General features: G+C 31.5%; 1 protein-coding gene across 2 annotated transcripts in view; it reads left to right on the top strand.

The window, feature by feature from the left end:
- LOC136986708 (WD repeat and SOCS box-containing protein 1-like) overlaps positions 1-20622 on the top strand; it is a 34126-nt gene extending 13504 nt beyond the window's left edge. For both annotated transcript variants that reach the window (XM_067284293.1, XM_067284294.1), the window contains exons 4-9: positions 3178-3398; positions 5081-5313; positions 8441-8613; positions 12822-12935; positions 19592-19702; positions 19883-20622. In XM_067284293.1, the coding sequence (XP_067140394.1) occupies positions 3178-3398; positions 5081-5313; positions 8441-8613; positions 12822-12935; positions 19592-19702; positions 19883-20048 (1018 nt within the window). In that variant the 3' untranslated portion in view covers positions 20049-20622. The remainder of the gene's footprint in view (positions 1-3177; positions 3399-5080; positions 5314-8440; positions 8614-12821; positions 12936-19591; positions 19703-19882) is intronic.
- Positions 20623-25944: the final 5322 nt, after the last annotated feature.

The following is a 25944-nucleotide window of genomic DNA, read 5'->3' as shown; positions in this document are numbered from 1 at the left end:
AGCCATATTATGTGGGAAATATAATTTAACAATCAGAACAACAGAAAGTAGACTAAGACCTATCTATGTATGTATGGTCAAAAAGAAATATATTTTTCAGTGAATGATATAATTTAACAAATTCTTGCAAAAAATTTCAAGACATTTAAACGACAACAGCAATCTACAATGCAATTTTTGAGTTTCTTGATGGTAAAATTTTGTTACTCTAGAACAGTGTTTCCCTAAGTGTGGTACTCGTACCCCCAGGGGTACGGGAAGAGTTTAGTGGGGGGTACACGCTGCACCGTGCTTCGGCTGTTCCTGGTGCAACAAGCAGTTTATTTTTTTCGATTGCAAACATAGAAAAATAATAAAACTTCGTTACTTCTTAGCGATTTCGCCGGGTGCTGTGATTCTGTGTATTCCTCCACTCTATGGCCAAGACAACAGTGTCATACAAAAACCTCCAGTATTTACACATTGAATTGTTACAATGTGTGCGTGTGTATTTTTAGCTTTTGTGCGATTTTTCTAACAGAAGGTTTGTTATATGCTTTAGTATTAATAAAAAGCTAAAATTGCCGAATAAACCAATTTTTCTGTAGCTAGTTACTACAACTAACAATTCTTAGCAGAGACTTACTTTGACAGTGCTTCTAGAAAGACGAAAATGAGACCTAAAGTCCATATCGCTATATCTAGGAACAATATTTTCCACATAGTCTTCTATTTTGGCTTTTTTGATTTTTCAATTGCAGCAGCACATAGAAATGGAATATCCTCGTTATCTTTGGTTTTTGATTTAAAGTATATGCAATTTTTTGACGAGGGGTACTCAGCATCAAGAAAATTATACAAAGGGTACACAGATGTCAAAAGTTTGGGAAACACTGCTCTAGAACAATTTTTTTCAACAAGACAACCACTCCCCCTGTCAATTTTGCCCCACTTCACCAATGTTAAAATCTGGTCACCTTAGTTCAGTGACAGGTGATAAATAGTGGATTGTTTATAACATCAGCCATAATTGATTGTGGTGCAAGAAAAATGAAGTTTCATTAAAAATTTCAAAGGCCTGTTTTCATCTGAAGAAAGCCATGCTCACTCTGGTGAGATTGGAAAGGAATTCTGTATTACAAGCTGCTTATGTAGAGGTCTCATTGGTCTGCACAATCCTGTGGTGTTCAGCATGTCACCTTTTATTTCAGTCTGTCATCTATTTGACCTGGTTATTGATATCATACCGTTGTATGAGGATCTGTCATTTTGCTAAATGATATTAAAAGTAAAGTCAATGAATGTTCCTTATTTATAGTTCTTAGTTTGCTTTTGGTTGGTTAAGCCTAATTTCTAGTCTTAGGTAACTATAATGTTATTAGATATAATTACATAAGTGTAATTGTGGTCTTCATAAATATATCTTATGCATCGTCAATAGCATTTTAATCAGAACTTCAAATAAACCACATCATTATTTTATGTTATTATTGCCATTTTGATTTTGTACAAAACTAACTTGATTTTGATAAGCATTATTAATAAATTAAAATTTAGCTGTTCTTTAAATTATTGTTTATAAATTTTTATGTTATGACTTCATCGATATTTCTTTTTTTAGTCTATTATTACTAGAATAGTTTATCAACTTTGAAGATGCTTTAAATAATATAATTGTAAAATTTCTAAAAATACCTGGGACAAAATATACTTTTAAAATATATCTTGTAAAAATACAGATGATAAAGACTTATACAAATAGAAATATTGAAGTTTTCCTTATTGGAAAATTATAGAAAATATCCAAAATTTCACTTTTACTTGATTTGCATAGCTATAGGCAGAGAAGTAGCCTATAAGGAAAGGTCAACTCTGCCAATGCGGATCATGTTTCCTGTGATGATGAAATGGATGACAAGAAAGACTTCAATATTTCTATTTGTATAAGTCTATTGTAAAAATACAAATAATAAATATATTTTAAAAATAACATAATTTAATTTAAAAATGTAACTTTAACAATATTTTAATGCTTATAATATAAGAATTAAAAACAACAAGTAAATGCCAAAGCCATTTTTGGGACAAGACATAGGAGGAGACATGGGGCTTGACTGCTTACCATTTCGTAAGGAAAATAGAAAAATGAACATTCTCCAATGAGGAAAAGTTGACACCAGTACTTGGCATCCTGGCATAGATTACGGCAGGCTTCATTGCTGCCATGGTTATGACAAGTTGCGTTGTCACGGGCCTATTCTTGGCTATGGTAAGCGGGATCACTTTGATGCTCACGATGGGTCTCATTCTCATTCTCCAATCTTCTTTGGTATCGCTGGTTTTGAGCGCAATCGTTCAAACTTCGCCAGCCATGGCCATGATCATGAGGCATTTTCGGTGAAATTAACCTATACATTGTCAAAATTTCTCCTCATTGCATGTTGCCTCGGGTTGAATTTTTGTCATTGCCTAACAAAAATTTCCTGTGTTTTGAAAAAAATAATCATGGCTATTGTATTGTCCAAAATTATTTTTTTAGTTTGCAAAAACAAAATGAATATATTAATAAATGTAAAAACAAATAAAAAATTATATTTCAGAAGTTAGTTTTAATATAAAAAAAATTATAACGACTAGCACCATCTAGTTTCAAAAACATTCTGATGCTGAAATGGGTCAACCAGTCAAGGTTAGCATGTTGTGACCAGAGATATGTCAAGAATAATATGGGACAGGTAAATGTATTTTTTCAAAGATTCGTTTGTCAAAATTCGATTTTGCAACGTTTGCATTTCCAACTTTTCAACAAGCAATGCATGCACAAATCTTGCACTAGTGCCTGTTTGTAGAAAGAGTGTCACCATTTTGTATTTTATTTTGACTCTGTTCTTGGTCCCCTGAGTACCTGTAAGTCTGACTTTTTTTATGCGTGCATGATTTGGGCATCTAACACTCTGTGCCAAATTGCAACTCCTGACATGTACTCCTTTATACCTCTAAGATTGGGAGCTGTTGATGGCACCATGATTTTATAAACAAGACATAGTCTTGTCAAAAATTATTATAATCAAAAATGTGTTATAATTTTTAGTGGCAAGATTACAGAATATTTTGTATAACTTAAAGATTGAAAATATATATTAAAAATTATACATTTTTAATTTAAATATGGAATATTAATAATAATTTATTTTTTAGGAATGAAATATTGCCTACTGAAAGTAGACATTGCTATTTAAAAAAACCAATTATTTTGGATACTGGTTATTTAGTCTGGTCTGTTGCATTTGGAGTAGTAACATGCAACAGAATATTAAAGGATCATTACATATTTTGGAAACGTTTATGTTTTTCTCAAGATTTAATTTTGGTGACTGGACATAATAATGGAAGAATAAGAATTTGGGATGTACAGACAGGTTTGTTAGTTAAAAATAACAATAAAATTTTGTTTTTGTAAGTGTGAGGACCCGAATGGGGGTCGACTGGGAGTTCCGAATGTGGGGTATCAATTGAGAATAATTTCTCCTTTTCAGATGCGAATAGGAGGAATTGAATGTCTCAATTGAACAATGGAAGTTGTTTTTGTAAACTATTTAAACAATAGAAAAGACTGAAGTCAAGGAAAACGCGGTTGGAGAGAGTTGTATTCAGTTGCGACATTGACCTCTCCCGTGTCCTCCATCGAATTTCAAATTGTCACCAGGTAATGATGAGAGATTAATGGGGAGGTGACTTTGAATGAAAAACTTATAAAACTGTGTGTTTCAAGGATGCAGTTATATAAGTTCATTCAGAGTTCTTGGTTTCCAGTTGTTGGTGCTCGCCATCAGAATTTGCCTCCGTGTGGACCAACATTGACCAACTAGTCAATGCCCGAAACTAGCCATCACTCCTGGAGATATCATGTTTCTCCTAGATTCACTCTTCTCCCGAACTTTTGATTCAAAACTGTGCTGCACACCTCGGGGCCATCCACCAAACCATACGTCATCAAGGGACCGAGAGAACTTCAGACCAAACGTTGGAGACTCAACCAAAAAGAAAGAAAAAAAACTTTTTATTCACTCCCAGAGTTGGGTTTTGTCCAAGCTTTGAAGAAAGTTGTAAGAAACTTCTATTTTTATTAAACAGTTTTAAGATGGAAAAACCTGTCTTGGTGAGTCTTTCCACTTCCACAAGACTGTGTCAATCACTCGGTTATCGAGACAGCCCCCCAGTCGGCTAACCTCACATAAGAAGTAATGACTATTATCAGTTATTTATTATTAATCTTTTTGAAATTATCCAGAAGTATTTTAATTTTTAATTTTCTCCATATATCAAAGTATACTTAACTTTTTACACTTGTAATAATTATGGTTAGCATTGCTACATTTTTATTTTATTAAAAAATAAAGTTTACCATGCCGCTGTTAAATCAATGTTCTCTCTTCAGAAATTTTTATTAGTCAGACGGAATAAAAGAATAGTTGTGTGGGGAAAAAAATACTGTGCAGTATAAAATTTTCTGTTATTTGTAAATACAACTACTTTTTATCTGCACAAACAAACACATTTCTATTGAAAGGCAATTGAAAAAAATTGTGTAGAAGCTAATTTATTACATGACCACCTCAACAATACTTGTCAGTAATTAATGATTATGTTGTTGGACTGATACCTTCACTATTATGGTTATATGTTTCATCTTTTCAAAATAACTAGTGTTATTTTCTGGCCTAACTTTTTTTCATTAAATCATATTCTAATGAGTAAAATGTTAAAAATTTTAAAATTAAAACTTTTTAAATTCAGTTTTCTGGGCTCTTTATGTTATGGAACCAGAAAATATTTTGTTTTGTCTCCGTACTCATTCCTACTCATGATTTTACTGTGACAATTTATCTAGCATGGTAAAATACATAATGAGCACCGTGAAATTGGTAAAATCAGCCGTTAGCAATGCTTGTTAATAAGGTCCTGGGAAGAATGCTGGTAAACTATTGCTATAAACATAACAGTGGGTATAATTTAGTCTAATTAAATAAATTATTTATTTTGAAATTACTAATCTTATATATTTTTATACATTTTAAATTTATAACTTTTCTCTTTTAAGGAAATCTGATATTAGAGTTAGTAGATCATCGCAGTATAGTTACTGATTTATCTTTCTCGCCTGACGGCAGCTTAATATTGTTATCTGCATCATATGATGGAACACTTAAATTATGGGATTTAAATGATAATGGAAATAGATTTGGAACATTATCAATGAATAATAAACCAATATACTCATGTGCCTGGTCACCGAATGCTAAATTAATGATATCTGTTGGTATGGACAAAGTGGTTAGTCATTATACATATACCTATATATAATTAGATATTAAACTAATTTCTTTACAATGAGAACAATTTTAATTGTGTTTTATTTTATAAAGTAAAACTATGATTATTATTTTTGTTCATAATCAAAGAGTCAGAGTCACAGCTAACCAATTAGCAATCATTTTACTTAGACTCCAGCTCTTAAGCCTTGGTTGAGAATACAAACACAAATAATACAATTAATATAAAATTTTTTAAATTCTAGGATTGAAATTATACTAGTTGCTTATGCAAAAATGTATAAAGTATTTTTTTATTATGTAATGACTATAGAAGAAACTTTTAAAGAAAATTAAGATAAATTTTCATATTTCAATGTAAAAAATAATGTCAATTGGAAAAAAGACAATACTTGGTTTTGCATCAGGCATTTTTAAGGAATGCAAAATATAGGAAAGTCCAATTGTCATCAGCTCATGAGACATCCCTCTCCAGATGCTGAATGAGGATACGAAGTTTGATGCAGTGCCACTGAACACAAGTTGGATGCTAGGCGTCCAATGAAAAAAGATCAGCTGAAGCCAAAGTTTGGTTTGAGCCTGATAACAACAAACTCCTGCTGAAGCTGGCATGCCATTAAACTAGACAATTACTGTTGACAATTACTCCAGATCATAAACCTACTAGAAGCAATGACAGAATCAGCTCATGCTGGATGGTTGCTGGCTGAGGCCAGACTTCCAACCATATAGTAATTACAGTGCAGACCCACCAGAAGAGTTAAACAAGAAGAGGATTGGGAAGCTGTCTTACCCCCTTCACCCTATTCCAATGTGTGACACTCATGGACAAGATCATGAGACCTCAGCAACCTTCAGAGTTAGTTTTTGCAAGTCTTGAAAATTGTTCATTTTGCAGTTGTATCATTGTTCTTCCAGGACAGCAACATATCAACTATCTGCACTTTGAATTAGTTATCAAACACCAGTTTGACAATTTAGACAGTTCTGTTCTTAGAGCAGGGAAGCAGACTGTTCAATGACCTTGAAACCACTTTCATAGAGTGCTAAGATGAAAATACTAACACTGCTAGTAACATGGGGTTAAGAGCTGCTGCAAACTGCAGGTAGTGAGAGCTAGCGTACACTCGGTCGCACTCCCAAGCCCTGCCTTTTTTCCCATGATGCTATGGGCCATATTTGCTAGGTAAGCTACGCCGGCAAGAAGCAGCCGCAAACTACACAACGTTTGCTCGCGTAACGTAGTCCACATGACGTCGATTCCACAGATGTGGATTGGCTATAGAACAAAGATTTTATTATAACCTATACTTGTAATCAGTCAGTTTTTGTTCCGAACTTTGAAACAGCATGGGAAAAATATGCCTACTAGTTAAGCCTATTTATAAATAACTATTTACTATTTTAATGTGCAACGTTTATACCATTTTCTTTTCAATACTGAATGTATTAATCATGTAATTTACATACATCAATAAAATTCTGTTATTTCTTTTTTGACATGTGACATGTTTATGTAGTCATCCATTTTCCCCTGCTCTCTCTTGCTAGTGTAATGCTCTCGTTGTTGAATTCTGTGAACAGCGAGAGTACTCTCGTATCACTGCTCTAGCAAAGGAAATAACCACATGAGCAAGAAGAGAGGGGCGGAGCCTTTGACGTCATCAGTTGTGCTAGGGCATGTTTGCTAGCATTTTGCTCTGGCAAAACGCTAGTTTGCAGCAGCTCTAATATTGTTAAGATGGTCTATTCAAGAAATTAGAGATCATAAAATATAAAGTGAGAAACAAATAATGTAATATTAAATAAAATAACTGTATTACTTAATGTTATATTATTTGGTCCTCATTTTTCAAAATACATGTGAAATGGGATTCTTTGAGAATATTTAAAAATGATATGTCCCCCTATTTAGGATCAGACAAGGTGAATAATAACAAAGATATAGAGAGGGTACAGATTTTTGGAAAGTACAGATGCAAATCATAGGAAAGAATTAATATAATTGACAAATTAAAAGTTTGGGAAAATGAAATAACAGAAGGCAACAGAAGAAGTAAACAAAAAAACTTTTTTAAAAATGATTCTTGTTTGGAACATTATATTTAAACTTTAAATAATTTTATTTAAAAGTGTTCAATCCTGAAGATGGCTATATAGATAGCTGAAAATGTTAGATAAATTAAAAATAGTTGCTGGAATAGGCTTGTTCTTTATGTATTTTACAATAATCTAGTTAAAGATTAATATATGAGACAATTAAAACAACTTAATTGCAACTCAATATTGTATTTCTCACATTGTGACAAAGTTAAAAGTTTTTATGAAGTAAAACAAGCACTATAATCTGTTCAGCAAAAGAGTAGACATGAGTTAGCCTGAACTGGAAGGATGTATATCAGATGAAGGAGATGGAAGGCGATGTGGGAGTTGACGCAAGGTTGATTTATGTATCAAATCCCACAGTAATAAAATTTGTGAAAAAAGTAAAACAACAGAATTATTTATGATCAAGATAGTTTTAAAATGTTTTAAACTTGTAAAAAACAAAACAGCTAAAAGAGATCAGATCCATGTGTCGATTTTCATGTCTCCTTCCATTCCTTTTATCTGACATTGACCCTTCTGGCTCAAGCTGATTCATGTCTACTCTTTTGCTGTACAGACTATAGTCACAATGAATAAATCAAAACTGAAGAAGAAAATAACAGTCACTTACTGAGATTTCATATAGCTAATTCATGTAATAGCACTATTTATGCTAATTGCCCAACAAATAGCATAAATAGTGCTTTCTAAAAAGAACTCATTCTATAAATTTTCCAAACAAATTGTGTAGATAGTACTAATTATATCTATTTAAGATGGCATTAAAAATAATTTTAAAAATGTTTTGTATAAAATAAAATAGAATATCCAGCTTTCCTATAATTATGAATTTATTCATGAAACTGTTGTTTGAAAACAATAAGAGTTACTTTTTATATTTTTGTATTGATTAAAACTGATTTAAAAACTGCAATATGTTTAAGATAAAATATATTTTAATAAATACATATTAATATAAATTGCATTTATTAAAATATATATAAAATATATATAAAAAATAAAAACTTATAATTTTTCAGGCTTATATCTGGGATATGATAACCTACTGCATTAAATTAAAATTAGAAGGCCATCATTATGATATAGTTGCCTGTGGTTTCTCTCCAGATAGTTGCCTTGTAGCTACTGCTTCTTGGGATACCAGAGCTATTTTATGGGATGCAGAAACAGGATTAATGCTTAAATGTTTTGGGTAATTTATATACATATATACAATTTATATAAAATACATATAAAATTTGTCTCAAATTTCTATTTATAATGTAATTATACTTAAAATGAAGAATAAAATTATTAAAAAATTTTTAAAACAAATACAAGTAAGTAAAAATGTTTTATAGCAAGAAAAGATTTTACTTAAATTAGATAATTAAAGACTCACTTCTTATTCATAATGATAATAATTTAACAAATGTGCATTTTTTTTATATTTATTTATGACTTTTTCAGAAAACCTAAAATAAATTATACTGTTTAAAAACTTTAAATAAATAAAGAATTTCCTTAAAAGCACTAGATGTTTTTAAAGAGGTTCTGCAAATTTATAAGCAAGCTAGGGTAGATGTACCAGTTTTGGCCAGTGTACCAGTTCTGGCCAGAAAACGAATTTAACTTAAAAATATAATCACCACATATTCAAATCTGTCCAACAAAACAAACTTTTATTGTTAACTATTCACACAGTTAACAATAAAAGTTTGTTTCATTTGTGATTATATTTTTAAGTTAAATTTGTTTTCTGGCCAGAACTGGTACTACACTGGCCAAAACTGGTACATCTACCCTATTATTGCAGAATGCATTAATAAGGCCACTGATGTACTTCACCCAGCCTGGAAATTCTTCCTTGAGGAAAATTTCATTTTGACTTAATTCTTCACTGTTTATTATTTACTTTTATTTTTACAAAAACAAATATATTTCTTGATAGACTGTACATACAAGATGAGTCCATATCATTTTGTCTTTTCACACGCTATTGAGACAATAACAGTTCCATGGCAGAGTTGACCTTTTATTGTAGGCTACTCATCCGTCACTAAATGCAAAAAAGTTAAAAAGTCCTCTAGTGGTAGTACAGTTAAAAATTAATTATTACATTTTTAAGAAATATATTATTTTTGTAAATGTGAATTCGTCCTGGCAATTTTTAAAAAATACTTTTATTTTATTGTTATTGGTTGTAATTTTTTATGTATTTTTAATTTTTTGGATGTTATTTAATCATATATATTTTGTAAGCAATATTATGCATTCTAGAGTTTGAATTGCATATTAGTTTGACCTTTTAAACCTAAAGGTGGCTGTTTACACAACCAAAAACATTCATATCAAGTCATAAAAATAACATATATAAAGTTTCAACTAATCAAAATTGCCTCTGTAATTCAAAGGATGCTTGTTAAAATAAATTGAAATAATTGATTGCTGGTGTATTTTTAAATATTTAAATAAATTTTAGAGATTAATAACAATTAATTAAATATGAAAGTACTGTATAATGTACAACAAAAACAAGGTGATATGATTAAAAAATTTTGTTTTTCAGTAACAGTATTTTTGACATTTGTTTCTGTCTTAGTATTCTGTTCTTTCACTTCTCATATTTTATAATTATGTCTACAAATGAACTGTTAATGGAAATAAAAAAAGCAATATTGTAATATTTCTTATAGTATCTTCTAAACAGCTTATTGGTAAATGTCATTGCTTTCAATGGCCAGTCTAGAGGTATGGGGTATATGGTATGCAGATTACATGAAGGTTTTATTTCTGTTCTAATGGCTTTCTGTGTGGTGTATATTAGTGTTGGTTATCTGTACAAAATTGTGATATGTGAAAAGCTTTGCATACAATATAAAGTACACCAACCTTATGTAGGTCTTGTACATAAGTGACAAAATCCTTACTAACATTTTCAGTCTATATCTAAGACCTTCTTCAGGTAAATTTTTTAAAATTGAACCTTTCTGGTACTGGAATTCTAGATTGGAATGCATAGAAGACACTCTTACATATTTGAATCTGAAAGTATTTTTTAAATTTTCATTAAATATCCAATAGTGTGTGTCTATTCACAGTTTATGCATTGCCTATCACGATGCTTGCACACACAATTATTACAGACTTGGCAACTGGACTATAAACACATACCATAGACAGTTTTATAAAACAACACCTGAAATATACTGAGATTAAGCTATAATTAGACAAAACAATCCATTACAACATATCTGATGTCACATTCTTTGACAAACATAATCATATACTTCATAAACATATTCATTCCAAACATGCACAACTTACTAAATACATATAACAATTAAAATTAGTAAATATTCACAACTTTCTCACAAAATAGTGTCTGTAAGAATGGATAGTATACTTATTACTCTTGATGAATCCAGAGTAGCAACATACAGTAGTTGGTATGGCTCTTGCAGGAATGACTGACTAGTAGTAAAGAAAACAAGAGACAAATAAAGAAATTACTGTTTTCTTAGTAAAATCAACAATGATAAAATTGCACACAAACTACCATATTCAATGATACATGTAGAATGATTAGCACTTATTTGCTACAGAGAATCAATATATGATAAAATTGACAGTCAGAATCTAAATAGTTTTGTGAAAATTATTACAGAAAGGGTAGAATTGCAGGAAACTTATCAACTTTCAGGATATAAGTAGGAGTATTTAACAATACAAATTAAAACATGGATCAATAGGAAAGAATTAAAAGTAAAACCTACTGTGTACTTATTTGTTATTGGTAGTTGTCAGAAAAATTGTGATGGATAATGAATATAAGGCATGAAGGATTTTTCATGTTTTTTAAAGATGCTGTGGATAAATTTACACAAACACAAAACTATGAGACAAATTTGTAATTGTAATTTAAAATCTGTGGGTATCCTGCATTATTCATAATCCATACCTGATTATAAATTGATTTTTAAATAGAGACAACCCATATGTTATTCACAAGAAATTATGGTAAATTGTTTGCTAAGATTAATAGACTGAAACATGAACTCTTAAAAAAGTAGAATTTACAGTCATTATAGAATTAAATTGATAAAAATTGTTTTGTTTCTTATGATTCTGAGAGTTTTTTTATTAATTAGAACTTGCAATTAAATAAAAAATTTTAATAAAAATAATTGTAAAATTTAATTAAAGACAATAGAAAAGATACAATATAAAAATATATAACAGATATATATGTTACAAGAAATTTGCATAAAACTCTTGATTACTTTTATAGATAACAGTTCAATAATTGTATTGTTAATTATCTTTTTAATAGTTAAAATCAATTTCTTACAAAATATGAATGTTTAGAAACTTCATAGTTAAGAATTTTGATATTTAAAACTGAAAATTTTTTACTTTAATGAAATTGATACTTGTGTAAAAATTTGTTTTGAACTGAAGTGTTGAGATTATATTGTTGTTTAGAACTGTAGTGGTGTATTTTATAAATAATTACTTTAGAAGTATAAGAATTTACAATTTGAATAAAAAAGAGGTCACGTGTTTGTTTGGCTAACATCATGGGGGGAAAAAATATTGGAATATGTTAAATTATTAAAAACATAGGTAATTATGTTATCATGTTGTTGTTTTAGTATTTATTAAAAAATAACAACAGTAAATGCTGTGATAAAAAAATTAAAAATTAGGCTGATAACAGACTAACAGTCTGAAAAGCATATTGATTTTAAAGGATATTAAAAGAAGGGTAGATTGTCATCTTTTGAGTTGACCATTTCGACAGCCTAGTAATAAGAGCCTTCCTTGGTCTCCAATAAAGAAATCAGTTGATACAACTTGACACAAAGCAAACACTAATAATAAATTTCTACTTGTATTATATGAGTACTAGCAGATAAGCCTGGCGTTGCACAGACAAAAAGTAACGATAGCGAAGATTAAGATTATTACATTATAACCAATCTTACCTCTTTTCACAGAATGCAAGAATTAGGTTTCCCTGTTTCCAGACTAACTAGACAATATTTAAATAGGTCTAAAAATATGTTTGATTTCCCACAAAAACTCAAAAAAACGCATCTGCGCCTGTAAATCTTGCACATCGCTTTCTCTTAACACTTCCATCATCATCATCATCATCATCATCATCATCAACCCATCTTGATTATGTGTATAGATAATATGTAAATTAAGCATATAATTATAACAAAATCAACAAATGCATATTTTTTTATTATTTGCTTAATATGAATTTTCAGATTTAATGTCAGATCTTATTTGGGGAGACATTGGTAAAATACTTAATGTTTACTTTTAAATATGAACATATTTGAATTTACTAAACATAATTGATAATTTGAAGTGTATTTTTTAACAATGTAATATTTACATCTTTTTCAGACATCTGTATCCACCTCCACATTTAATTTATGCTGGTGGACAGAATGGTACTTGGATACGTGGCTTATCATTCTCTCCTGATGGTTCCCATTTTGCAACTGTAGCAGATGATGGGTAATTTTTAAGGCTGTATCAGTAATGTTCTAAAAATATATTTCAAATATCAATTGTATAAATATATCAACATCCCAATAACCTGATATATTAATAATCTACCAACCAATTGCTGAAATAATCGGCAGAAATTATCCTACAAATATTATAGTTAGAAATAACATAAGAACAACTAGAGGTAGACATTAGGTGCCATCTCTTGACTAAAGAAGAAACTATAATTTAATTTTAAATTTAGAAATTTAGAATAGTCTGGAAGAAAAGGATCGGTCCAGAGTGGGAGTCAAACCTGCAACCTCTACTTACCGTGTGTTGTGCTGACCAGTTACGCCACCTGGACCTCCGAGCAATTCTTTCCTTCCAGACACATTTAAACTTTTAGATATAACCATCCAACAGTTACCAAAACACCACCTGGGGATGTATTTTAATAAAAAAAAACTGTTTGAACATTTAAAAAGAAATTGTTAGCCTATAGGTGAATAAGGTGATAAGTCTGGTAAATATGAATCAGAAAGAGTCTCTAACTTCATTTCTATTCAATTTTATTGTTTTTATGATACATTTTGTTATCATTTGTAATATACATTACTATCTCTTAAATCCTTGAATTCTTTATCATCATCATCATCTTGCACCCTGTAGTCCTGCAGACTGTTGAAACCAATGATGGATGCCTTATTTCTTGCTCGTTGTACTTTCCTCTTGAACTATGTATGCAGCATTTTGTATGTCTAGTCTAGTACAATCTCAGATATCATCCAACTAACTCCTTCTGTACCTTCCTCTCTTTTTCCTGCCTTCCAAATTATGCCAAATATCACTGTTTTATCATTCTGTCATCTCTCATCCTACAGATATGTTCAACATTGCTATTTTCTCTTTTTGATGTTCACAATCATCATCTTTATGTTAAGGTTGTTCTTGAACTTACTGTTGTTCACTATTTCTTTTTAGTTTATTTTAAGTAAGTTTTAATCATAACTAATCTCAATAATTTCTAGCCTCCTAACATCATCCTTTTTCAGAATCCATGATTTGCCTTCATAGATATAATGCATGCATTAGTACTGTACTAGTACTGTACATGGAGTTTGGCTATTGTGCTGATGTTCTCACTTTTCCATATTGTCCCCAGATTTCTGAAGGCATTACTTGCTATTCCAATTCTCTTTATTTCTTTGCTGCAGTCATTATTTGCAGTTACCATGTTTTTCTGGTTTTCACTCTCATTATAATATGGGTTTAGTGATCAATACTTTGTGAAATAAATTGATTACAAGACAAGCTTTGATTATTAAACATTTTTTCTAAAAGAGAATTTAAAGCTTTTATTAACTGTTATTAGCTTCATATAATTGACTAAAAATGTATCAAAGATAAATCTTAAAGATGATGATAATATTTTGATCACTTGACTATAAATAGTAATGGATTTGATGGGGGAAAAAAAACATTATATCTACAGGTATCAGATTTTAAACAAATCTAAATTTGTAAATGGCTCAAAATATCTGATATCCATAATGCTTCTGGTTCCAAATTATTTTTTACATGATGATTACAATACCTAAAAAGAAATAATTTATGAATCCTTCATAAAACAAATTTATGATTATCCAAACCTTTCTATTTGATTCATTTCAACATTATTGGTAAATTATGTTTTTATTGGTAAAGTTATGTCCACCAAATCAGAATAATAATGGGAGGAGATTTAAATTTTACATTGCCTATTGCATTTTGACAAAGCATTTAGAGCAGCTAAAAATCTTAACTTTCTCATTTTACCTGCTCTAGCATTTTTATGCCCCAACTTATCCAAAACTAGCTAGTTGTTTTGTGTTACAACTGTTGCATCTCATTTGGTGGTTCAAGCACCATAAATTTCTTGAATCACTTAATGACAAATTTTATATACTGTTTTTTATTTATATTTTGTGAAAAAAAATTAAAAATTTGTCAAATTTTTTCGATGCAGTTTTATTCTCAGTGACTCACTAAGCAATGTGATTATGCATGTAAATAGAAAAAGTTGTTTCAAACTATTTTCATAATTTTTTTTAATGATATGAAATCCTGATGAAACTAATTTTAAAAAAGAAATGATAAAAGAACAGTTGAATGAGAACATGAGATGAAAATGTTAAAATTAGTGATAGCAATCCAAGATAGTAAATAAAGTATGTAAAGGAAGAGAAGAATAATGTTTAAAATAAATTATATTTTTAACATGAGATAGAATAAGAAAGGAAAAATTCTAATCAATAAACAGTTAAATATCAAGAATTTATTATACTATGAAGGATATAGTTAGTACAGTATTAAAATTAGATTACAACATAGATTTAGTATTAAAAGTGAGAAAATATCAGCTCTATCAGTGAAAGAGATTTGGATAGAACAGGTAAGGTCTTTATAATTAAAGTTCCATTTTGAAATGGGCATAAAAGGAACTGGACAAAATGTTATGAAAACTTGGTAATAGTTTACAGGAAGTTATGGGATTTTATTTTCTGCAAAAAAAAAAAATAGTTCAAAACTCACCACCAGCGGAAAATGGCATTGTATGCAATATTGTTAAACAAAATAAGACATAAAGACATTGGTTTAAAATGTTTTTAATTGTTTCTAAAATGTGTTACAAAGGCATGTTCAATGTGGCATCCACCATTTTCAGAAAGCAAGTTAAATTGCATTACTGTGTTTTCAACAGTAGCTCTTAGCATATGAGGAGGAATGTTATGGACATGGTGTATTGAATTTTTCAGTTCTACCAAATTGTTCATTTTCATTTTCAACTGATGTCTTCAAGTCTTTTTTTTCATTTAACAATATTGAATACAGTGCCATTCTCTGCTGTGGTGAGTTTTTGAACTATTTTTTTTTTTTTTTGCAGAAAATAAAATTCCATGACTTCCTGTAAACTTTTACCAAGTTTGATAACATTTTGTCTAGTAGTTTTTTCTTTTATGACCATTTAAAAGTGGAACTTTAATTATAAAGACCCTGTATATTGAAAAATATGATAATATTAGAGATAAAATGATAGAGAAATAAAATTAAGTTAGAAAAAATGCAATATATGCTTGGTGTCAGGAGTGGGGTGAAGCCAACTTTTGACAGGTGTACAACATGTTTGTCTGCCATAGACAGGTTCCTTCCGAGGAGACAAATTTAGCCGATTCTAGCATATATTAGCGTTAGAATGGAAGGCAAAAATCCTTGCGCTACACTCTGAGGACTAAGTGGTTTCGTCCCCTTGCTGCCTTCTCTTATGGGCAAGCCAGAGGGTCCTCACATAAGCGAGTTTTTAGACTCATTAACGGATATAGCAAAGTTAGCTGCATGGACAAAAGCACAATTGTTGGTGGTAGCCAAGCTAAAACTTACAGGCATAGCTAGGGAGTTCGTTAGAAAGGACTGGCGCATTAAGGTGGTGAAAATTATGACGAATTTAACGGATCATGACAGAACGTTTCGAACGAGAACCTTTTTTGTTCAGATTGAATAGATTTTATTCATGCATTCAAAAGAAAGAGGAGGACATACAGATGTACACCGCCCAGCTTCAGGCATTGGCTATGGAAATTGAGATTATGCTGCAGCTTGGTGCGGGTGCCGCTGAAGCTGCCATTATTCAGAGGATTCAGAGCAAAGAGTTAAATGAGCGACTGAAAGTGCAATTTTTAAATGGCATAGATATCAAAATAAGACAGCAAGTCATGCCCCACGAGCCAGTGACGTTTGATGATGCGCTCAAAGCGGCCATAAGTGAAGAAACTATAGAGAGTCTGACAGCACACCCCCATGCTACTATCAGACCTATAAGAGAAGTCAAACCTGGAGCGGAAAGATCTCACAACACATGGGAAACATTAACCGTCACTATCGAGGAACTTCAAACTCAATTTGTTAAAATATCAAGCAAATCGTCCTCGCCTAGAAAAGACCAGCTGTATAGAAGAAGCGATTATCATCCGACATCATACCCTAAGTATGCACTGGATTTGAGTGGATGACGTATTTCATCTATGTCATCCACTCAAATCCAGCGCATACTCAGTGAAGTGCCCAATGGCTCATTGGAAGATGAAGATGAACGTAGATGGAGTGGACAAATAGACCTAATGTCTATGTCTGAGAAGCAAGATCCTATAATTTTAGGATATGTTAATAGTGTGCCTATAAAATTTATCGTAGATCCAGAGCTAAAGGGCACGTTGTTGTCTAATGAAGTTGCCAATCAGATTAAAAGAAAAGGCACCCATCAAATTCGGATCCAGGAAGAAGATAAAAGGTTCGAATGGAGACACAGTTCAATGGCAGTTCTTACTTTCAAATTAAGGGGACACAAGTTCCCCATGTCATGTAAAATCGTCTGATCCGAGGTTACAGCACCCTGCAAAGGCATTATTGGTAAAGACTTTCTTGAGCAGGAACATTTAGCCATTGATGTTGAAAAGGGACAATTAATTTTACCTGGCAGCAAGGTTATCCATTTTTGTTTGCCATGCTCCCCTTGCTCTCAGTGAAGAAGGAAACAGAAATCCAAGATCATAGTGGAAGATTCGAATGTACTATACTTCACTTCATGCATCAGGTGTCACCTCCCACAACCATCCGAAACCGAAAGAAAGGTCAACAATCTTGAGCCAAGAGAGCAGAGCCAGGAGCCTCAAGTAATCCAAATTGTTTGTTCAACATCCCATACGAAGGACAATTCGAGCAACCCAGAAACTTATACAAGGACTGAAGTCCGGAGAGTAAATGTGGAAACTGGGGAGGCCGAATATAATTTAAAATCAAATAAGATATAAGAGAACGTTGAACCCGACAATATACAGTCCATGTCAGGGTCACGAGACGACACAACCGAAGTAGGTCAAGCAGAAGTTGAACCAACTTTGAGTCAGCTTCAAACCAGCTTAAACATCCTTGTAGGATGGATTTGAGCTCTGTTGTTTATCATTTCTGTATTAAAAGAGTCAAGGCTATCCTTCAGAACTGACTCTACATGAACAGTATCTACCTTAGACGTATCCCCGATGTTGCAACCAAGTCACATCCCTCTTCCAATCCATCCAACAACTACATTGCCACGAATTAGGCTAGTACAGTTAGAGGAAAGAAACCTCACTGCTGATACAGAGTGCAAGTCCATTAGTGTGCTTTAGATAGGCTTGGGAATTTGTAGTTACAGAAGTAGAACAGTTTCAGAGAGAGTATTTAGTTGCACGAAATTTGTAACCCTTAAACTTTTCATCTCTGCAATCTCAAATTTTTGTCAACCTTTTTGTGAACGAACTGTGTAAACTGCAAATCCCGAGTTCAGCAAGGACTATTCAGCAGGAGACAGCCTCCTCAAGACTGATTCAACAAGGTCAATGTTCATTCAGCGAGAATGTCAACATTAGACTTTATCATCGTCGCCGCTTTAAACTGTCAACAGATGTTATGTCATCAACAAGAGAACTTTAGCACTGACAGCATGTGTTACGTGTTAACTTCGGAGCCATCATGCAAAATTTTGCTGGGTTAAACCTCTGCCAACCTGTCTGGTAGAGCATGTCCAAGTTTAGCCATAATGTCAAATCACTTATGTCAGTTCCACAATTGTCAAAGAGAGAGAGCATTCTAGAAATTTAAAATTATACTTGAAAGTATAATTTTAATGAAAGCGGTGAGTGGTGTGAAATCTGCACATATCCAAGAAGAAATGTAACGCAAATTTTTTTCAGAAGATTGTAAACATCCACCGATAGAAAAACTATTGAATAGTTTCGGATCAGATATCACCCTGATTGTCAGCAATCTGATGGGAAAGTCGACACATAGGTGTCAGAAAATGCATTGTCATCATCAACATGGATGATCATGTGATCCCTTTCCCACGACAATCGAATAAAAGGTTGAACCCTGGAAGCTCAGGGCAATCCAAAGGAAGTTATACTTGTCAATGTGATACATTCGTCTCCGGCTCAACGAAAGGAGAAGACTCCAGTAGAAGACAGATCACAGCTTCGAACTTCCATACAGCTTGCCATGTCGTCTAGGACTATGATTCCAATGAATGGATTGACACATACCGTTCGTTTCCACATAGAGGTATTTTTGTCAGTGAATTGTGAACTCGCTCTCTCTCCAGCAACATGAATAGGCTTAGCCTAGAGCAGCCCTTTATATATATATATATTTAGTATTTAATCACATTTAACCAAGTTAGCTTTGTAGACCTTCTGTATGTTAACTTTAGATATTAATAAATGCTTTGTTTATTTGCTAAACCTGTCTCCTGTCACTCCCAACCACCTGTTGACTTGCTCACCTCCCTCGCCACTCGATAAAAAGCCATTCGGAATGACAATGTGGGTGGTCTATGCAGACTGTTGCCGAGTAAGTGGTCAGTAGGGATCAACCCCCTGGCCCATGGTTTCTCGCATATGTATAAAAGTATTAATAAAAAAGATTGTTAATTTCCTTATCCCTATCATTTACAAAGATTTTAAAATATTTACAGAAATTAAAAAAGATTGCAACAAAGACTTATATTGAATGAATTAAGATTAATAGATTTCATTATAGTTATATATTAAACTTTTAATTATATAGTTCCATAAACTAAAATATTTTAAATAAGTTCATTTTATTTACAGATATTTGCGATTTTGGGATATATTTAATGATGATGATCCAGAGGCAGTAGGAATTATGGAAGGTGCATTATGTTGTGCCTATTCTGCTTCTGGACAAATTCTTGCTGTTGGGTGAGATATTGGAAATGCTTAATCTATTTTTGAGTGTTTTGCAAATTTATTAATCTGTGAAATTAATATTAATAGAACAGATTTTTCTAAGTATCATATTTGTTATATATTAGTAATTATTAACTAGTATTTATTATATGTATCTTAAACTTAAAGTAATTGTTTTCCTCTCTACTTCAGAACACAAAATGGATCAGTAAGTTTTTGGAAAGCATCCAGTTGCGTCACTCCTTTACTCCATTTATGTCGCATTAATATAAGAAGAAAAGTACAAACTAAGGATTTGAAAAAGTTAAAGCTTCCTTCACGATTATTGCTGTATTTGCAGTATTGTGATCTTGATTAACAAACAGAAAATATAATAATGTACTGTACATATTAGATTGCAACAAACATGTATATAATTTATCGATATGCAATAATTTTTAATTTAATAGAATTAATTTTTGTTTTTTTTTTTGAATTGTATAAATATAATTTTGTTAGTAAGAACAAATATGTATGATAATGATGATTCAATTAATAGCAATTCAGCAATTATGGCAACCTAGATATTTTCAAGATACATAAGTATTACAGATTATTTAAATACCTTTAAAATTAAGATATAAATCTTAATTTTGACAATTTCAAGTGATATATGTTCTACAAAATTTTATGTATTCAGTTTTAACAACATTTTCAACTATCTCAGATCATTGTTATTATAAATAGAGAATATAATTCCATTTCACATATAAAACAATTATCATGCAGAAAGCAAAATATATCAGCTTCTTGAAATTGAATTAGAATGTATTATACTGTATATGTAAAAATTACTGTACATATATTTCTATATTTCTGAAAACTCTGCTGACTTTTGATATTATTTGTTTGAATAGAATAAATAGATCACTTTATTTTGATTTAAAATACAATTTGATTACTGTTCTTTTAAATTTAATTGCAAAGTTTTGACAGTTACTGTTAATAAAATCCTATTGAATACATACACAGGACTCAAAGGAAAGTCTATTCACCCCCTATAACTTTTAGACCACCTGTCATAGCATCATAGAAGTAATTGGCACCTATAGGAAAATAACCATCACAATCCGTTGAATGCAATTTTAGCACACCAATATGGAAGTAAAGAAAATTAACTTGAAACTAATATAGGCAAAGAAAAGTCTAATTACCAAATGAAAGTGTCAATAAAATCCATCTTGAGAAACGAAGCAGTAATAAATATATCTATTCCAATAACCTTAACCTTGAAAGTGTCAATTATTTAGTATAAAATGATACTTGGTTCTGCAAAGAAACACTTACTGCAGAAAACGATTTCTGATGTTTAGCAACAGTTAGTGGATATAATGGTTCTATGGAATGCCAACCACAGTCACCTGACTTAATGTCAATGAACTTCTTTTGGGGATATCTGAAAAATCAAATGTATACTACAGAACATTCCACCATGGCAGATTTAAAAGAATGCATCATCAATGTCTATAATTCTGTAACCCAGCAATGATGCATATTGTTTGTGATGAAGTTCCGTCCTGAATCCAAAAGTGTATTGTCACTTATGATACCTACATTGAACACTGTGCAGTAGGAGTGCTTGGCTAGTTAGTGTTTTCTGCTCTTTCCTGTTACTACTGAACCAAGTATTGTTTTGTTCTAAATAAATGATGCTCTTTCCTTTTGTAATTGGACTTTTTTGCCAATTTCTACCAGTTTCCAAGTTAATTTTCTTTAATTTCATATTTTGCTACAAGGGGTGACAAAATTGCATTCAATTGTCACTTTACTAATACAGTAAGACCATTTAGCGCTTCCTCAATTAACACTGATTTGATATAACGCAGTCTGCTGGAAGCCTAAAAAAATAGCTCAAAATTTACACTTATTCAAATTATCGCTGCATTTCATTAATTCGTAAATAATTTTATTATTCTCGAACACGAATTAATCTGCAAAAAGTGGCAATTTGTCGTAGCGCTGTTCTTCCCCTAAATCTTTGTTTGATGCATGCAATTTTGGAAAAATATAACATCATGGATGCCATATGCAATATCAACTTCGCTTGGCAAGAATTAACCGATAAATGCATGAACGGAGGGTGGAAGAAGGTATGGCTGAAGGTATCCAAGAATTCTCAATGAGAGAAGAGCCTATCATTAATCAAATTCTCAACTCAATTGATACAGCAGGATATTGAGGAGTTACTGCAGGTTTCTGGTGAGAGCCTTACCAACGATGACCTTCAAGAACTGGCAGAACAAGGAATTCATATAGAACTGGAAAATAGTGATTCTGAAAACAAAAAACCCAAAGAATTTCTCTACAGATTTCTGTAGTAAAAGTTTGGTAACGATAACCGAAATAGTTGATGAAATTGTAGCGAATGATCCAGATATTGAAAGGAGCGCAAAAGCAAGATGAGGTGTTTTGGATGTGATCTCCTGCTACCGACATTTGCTTGACGAAAGAAAAAAAAGCAACAAATGATACTACACAACTTTATCGCAAAAATATCAAGAATTGCAGAAGAGCTAGAACCTTCACAAAAAATGAACTTTACATTTCTATGTGCATATGTTTGTGTTATTTAACATATATTATTATGCAAATTAATATAATGTTCTTCCCTAATAACTTAAATTTAAAGTAAAATCTGTTTATTTTTGGTTGCATGTCTCCCTTTCCCTATTTACTCTGTGTAAAAATGACCTCGTTTAAAGCTGTTTTGTTTAGCTCTTTGGTGTCTTGGAATGTATCCCCCACGTTAAGCAGGGTCTTACTGTAGTTTTAGACAGTTTTAAAAGTTACAGGGGTAAATGGACTTTCCTTTGAACCCTGTATATCACATTCTTATATTTCTTTTATATGCAATAAAATATTTTATGAATTTGTATAAGAAAACAAAAAAGTACATTTGTATAAAATAATATCTAATTTTGGTCAGTATTTCAAATACTGAGCAAATAATAAATTGATATATATTTATTTTTTAGATAACAATATTTAAATAAGAAAAAGTTATATATCATAAACATCATTCAAAATTCAGGAAAATTTTCAAATTAAATTCTTATTATAATTTATAAAAAGTCTTTAAATCAGAATTAAATTAGGAGTATAATAAATATTTTAATAAACACGATTTAACAAACACAATCATTTGGATATTACTATTAGAATACTTGAAAATTATGTTAGACATATATATATATATATATATATATATATAAATTTGGATGTTTGTTTATTCACTATACACTCGTAGGCATTTCAACCAATTACTACGAAACTCGGCAGTTACGTTCAAATAAGTCTAACTTACATCATGTCGTACATCCTACCCTAAAATATCGATTGCATTTCTATAAATTAATTTTTATTTACATTCGATTTTTTTTTAAATTACACGTAGCGCCATCTATTAGCGCTACGTGTAATTCAGAAGTTAACAAAACTAAATAATTATAACTTTTTTGTAGTAATTATTTATTAATCTTCTGCTCAGACTCAGCTTCTTAATGAATACAGTAGAAACATACAATACACCTTATCGCTGAGAACAAACAATTTATTACCTAAAACTAACGTTTTCGGCCCAATTTATGGGCCATCTTCAGGTTACAGCTGTTCGATTCCGATACAAAATCGAACACATTCAAAATAAAACCAAAATAGAACATACGTTTAAATTAAACCAATAGAACAAGCATAGTACAAAATAATAAATAACAAAAATTAAAATAACACGAAAAATGTAAATGAAATTAAATAATAAATAACAAAAATTAAAATAACACGAAAAATGTAAATGAAATTAAAATACAAATAAAATACTGTGACTGGCCGTCAATCTTAAGGAACCATTCGTTTTGCATTAACCCAGAAGCCTACTGAGTGACGGCAGACTCATTATCACGAGTGTTACGTCTTACTATGTATTTCCAGGATGACGGTAACACCGTCGCATCCTTATAATTTAAACATCTGCCAGCCAAACTCGCTCTGTAGATTTCACATTTCTCAGTTATGGACGACAGCGTTGGCGAGTGTACCTTTACAAGAATTTTGGCATTTTCCCATTCTACCACTGAACCATCTGCTTGCGCCATTTTGGATATGCTGAAGTGTACATCAAGCCCACACATGATCCGATGTATATTCCGGCGAGTTCCAATGACCCAACGGTTTATAAATTATCCGCATTTAGGGCCCTAATCAGAAGAGCGTTTTTATATTGCTCAAATATAATGGACACGATGAATGAGCTGGGTAGAATCAAAGAGATAGCAAAGGAGTTAGGGTTTGGAACAAGAACTATAGAACGTTTAATAGCGGCGTACATAAAGCCTAGGAGCAGTTCTAAGAAGAAACCGGAGTCTGGGGGTAACTTCACAAAGTTTACATATAATAAATGTCTCTTCCCGATTATGAAGCAAATAGCGAGGCACAAAAACGCCAGTTTAATATGCAAAAGGGCCCCCACAGTGTATAGGTTGATTAGAAATGACAAAGAAAGAATTGGTGTTAAAGAACAGGCGGGAGTATATGCAATTCCCTACAAAAATGACCAGTTGGGAATCGATAGGGACTACGTAGGTGTCACCAATAGAAACCTTGGAGTGAGGATAAAGGAGCATCGGTACGATGTCACAAAAAACAGGTGCACAACAGCGTTATCCAAAATGGCGCAAGCAGATGGTTCAGTGGTAGAATGGGAAAATGCCAAAATTCTTGTAAAAGTACACTCGCCAACGCTGTCGTCCATAACTGAGAAATGTGAAATCTACAGAGCGAGTTTGGCTGGCAGATGTTTAAATTATAAGGATGCGACGGTGTTACCGTCATCCTGGAAATACATAGTAAGACGTAACACTCGTGATAATGAGTCTGCCGTCACTCAGTAGGCTTCTGGGTTAATGCAAAACGAATGGTTCCTTAAGATTGACGGCCAGTCACAGTATTTTATTTGTATTTTAATTTCATTTACATTTTTCGTGTTATTTTAATTTTTGTTATTTATTATTTTGTACTATGCTTGTTCTATTGGTTTAATTTAAACGTATGTTCTATTTTGGTTTTATTTTGAATGTGTTCGATTTTGTATCGGAATCGAACAGCTGTAACCTGAAGATGGCCCATAAATTGGGCCGAAAACGTTAGTTTTAGGTAATAAATTGTTTGTTCTCAGCGATAAGGTGTATTGTATGTTTTACTGTAATTATTTATTATTACAAATCATTATTATTGCGATACCGTCACAATGTACGATATTCTTTTAGTTGTAATATTGCCCCTGTAGGTTATACTTTTCCTGTTAGATAGATGACCAACAGGACTCTATTGCTAACTCGGTTGAGAGGAAAATTTTGAATCAAAGTATTTTTTAAAATTTTTTTCTCCACGTTACAAGAAGAATCGAGGTAATTCTTATTTTCACTTAATACTGTCGAACCTTCAACAACGGCCATTTTCCCACCAAATGCTTTTGAACAAAACTGCATAAAAATACCTTCAAACAACGGACACGTTTGAATGTTTCCGTCGGTGGCCGGAGGTTCGTGTGTGTTTATAATAATTAATAAATATATATATTTATTAATTATAAAGTAACTTTTTATAATAATTATGTTAAGCTCTTGGGCTAAAGACTATAGCTATTAGACTAAACGAAGCAACTTGACTATGAAAATATAAGTAAATCTAGTACAAATAAATTCGACATACGGAAGCAAAGAGAATTTGACAAATAAATTATAAACGATTAGGAACCACAATACTTGCAAATATATTCTCAGATATTTCCTCCAATGTATTGTGATGGGAGTGTATAATTATGGATTCTATAATAGAGAAGTTTAGAAAGTTTGAAATCTCCAAGAAATCGACTTTCTTCTTTTAAAATCGTTGTTATATCTTCTTAAATGTTGTTTTCTAGCATTATTATGTAGATGACAGTGTATTATATATATTACATGAATGATACGCTTTAAATACATTTCAAAAGATACTTATTGGTTGATATCCTTCCTTTAATAAATAAAGATGGATGATGAATGGATTATAACTGATTCTGGGAAGACTTTGTTTTGTTTTCACATTGCTTAATAATTGGAGCTTTTTTTCTAATTTTACTCACTGCACATTCGTTGCCAAATCCTTATAAAATATATAATATGCTAACAATCTCAATTAGAATATAGAAAAAAGACGAACATTTTATTTCAAGACAGGAA

Source organism: Centruroides vittatus, unplaced genomic scaffold, assembly GCF_030686945.1.
Source record: "Centruroides vittatus isolate TY-2023 unplaced genomic scaffold, ASM3068694v2 scaffold_1167, whole genome shotgun sequence".
NCBI classification, from domain to species: domain Eukaryota; kingdom Metazoa; phylum Arthropoda; class Arachnida; order Scorpiones; family Buthidae; genus Centruroides; species Centruroides vittatus.
Note: the sequence above shows the minus strand (reverse complement) of the source record. Positions and strands in the feature narration are given on the sequence as shown.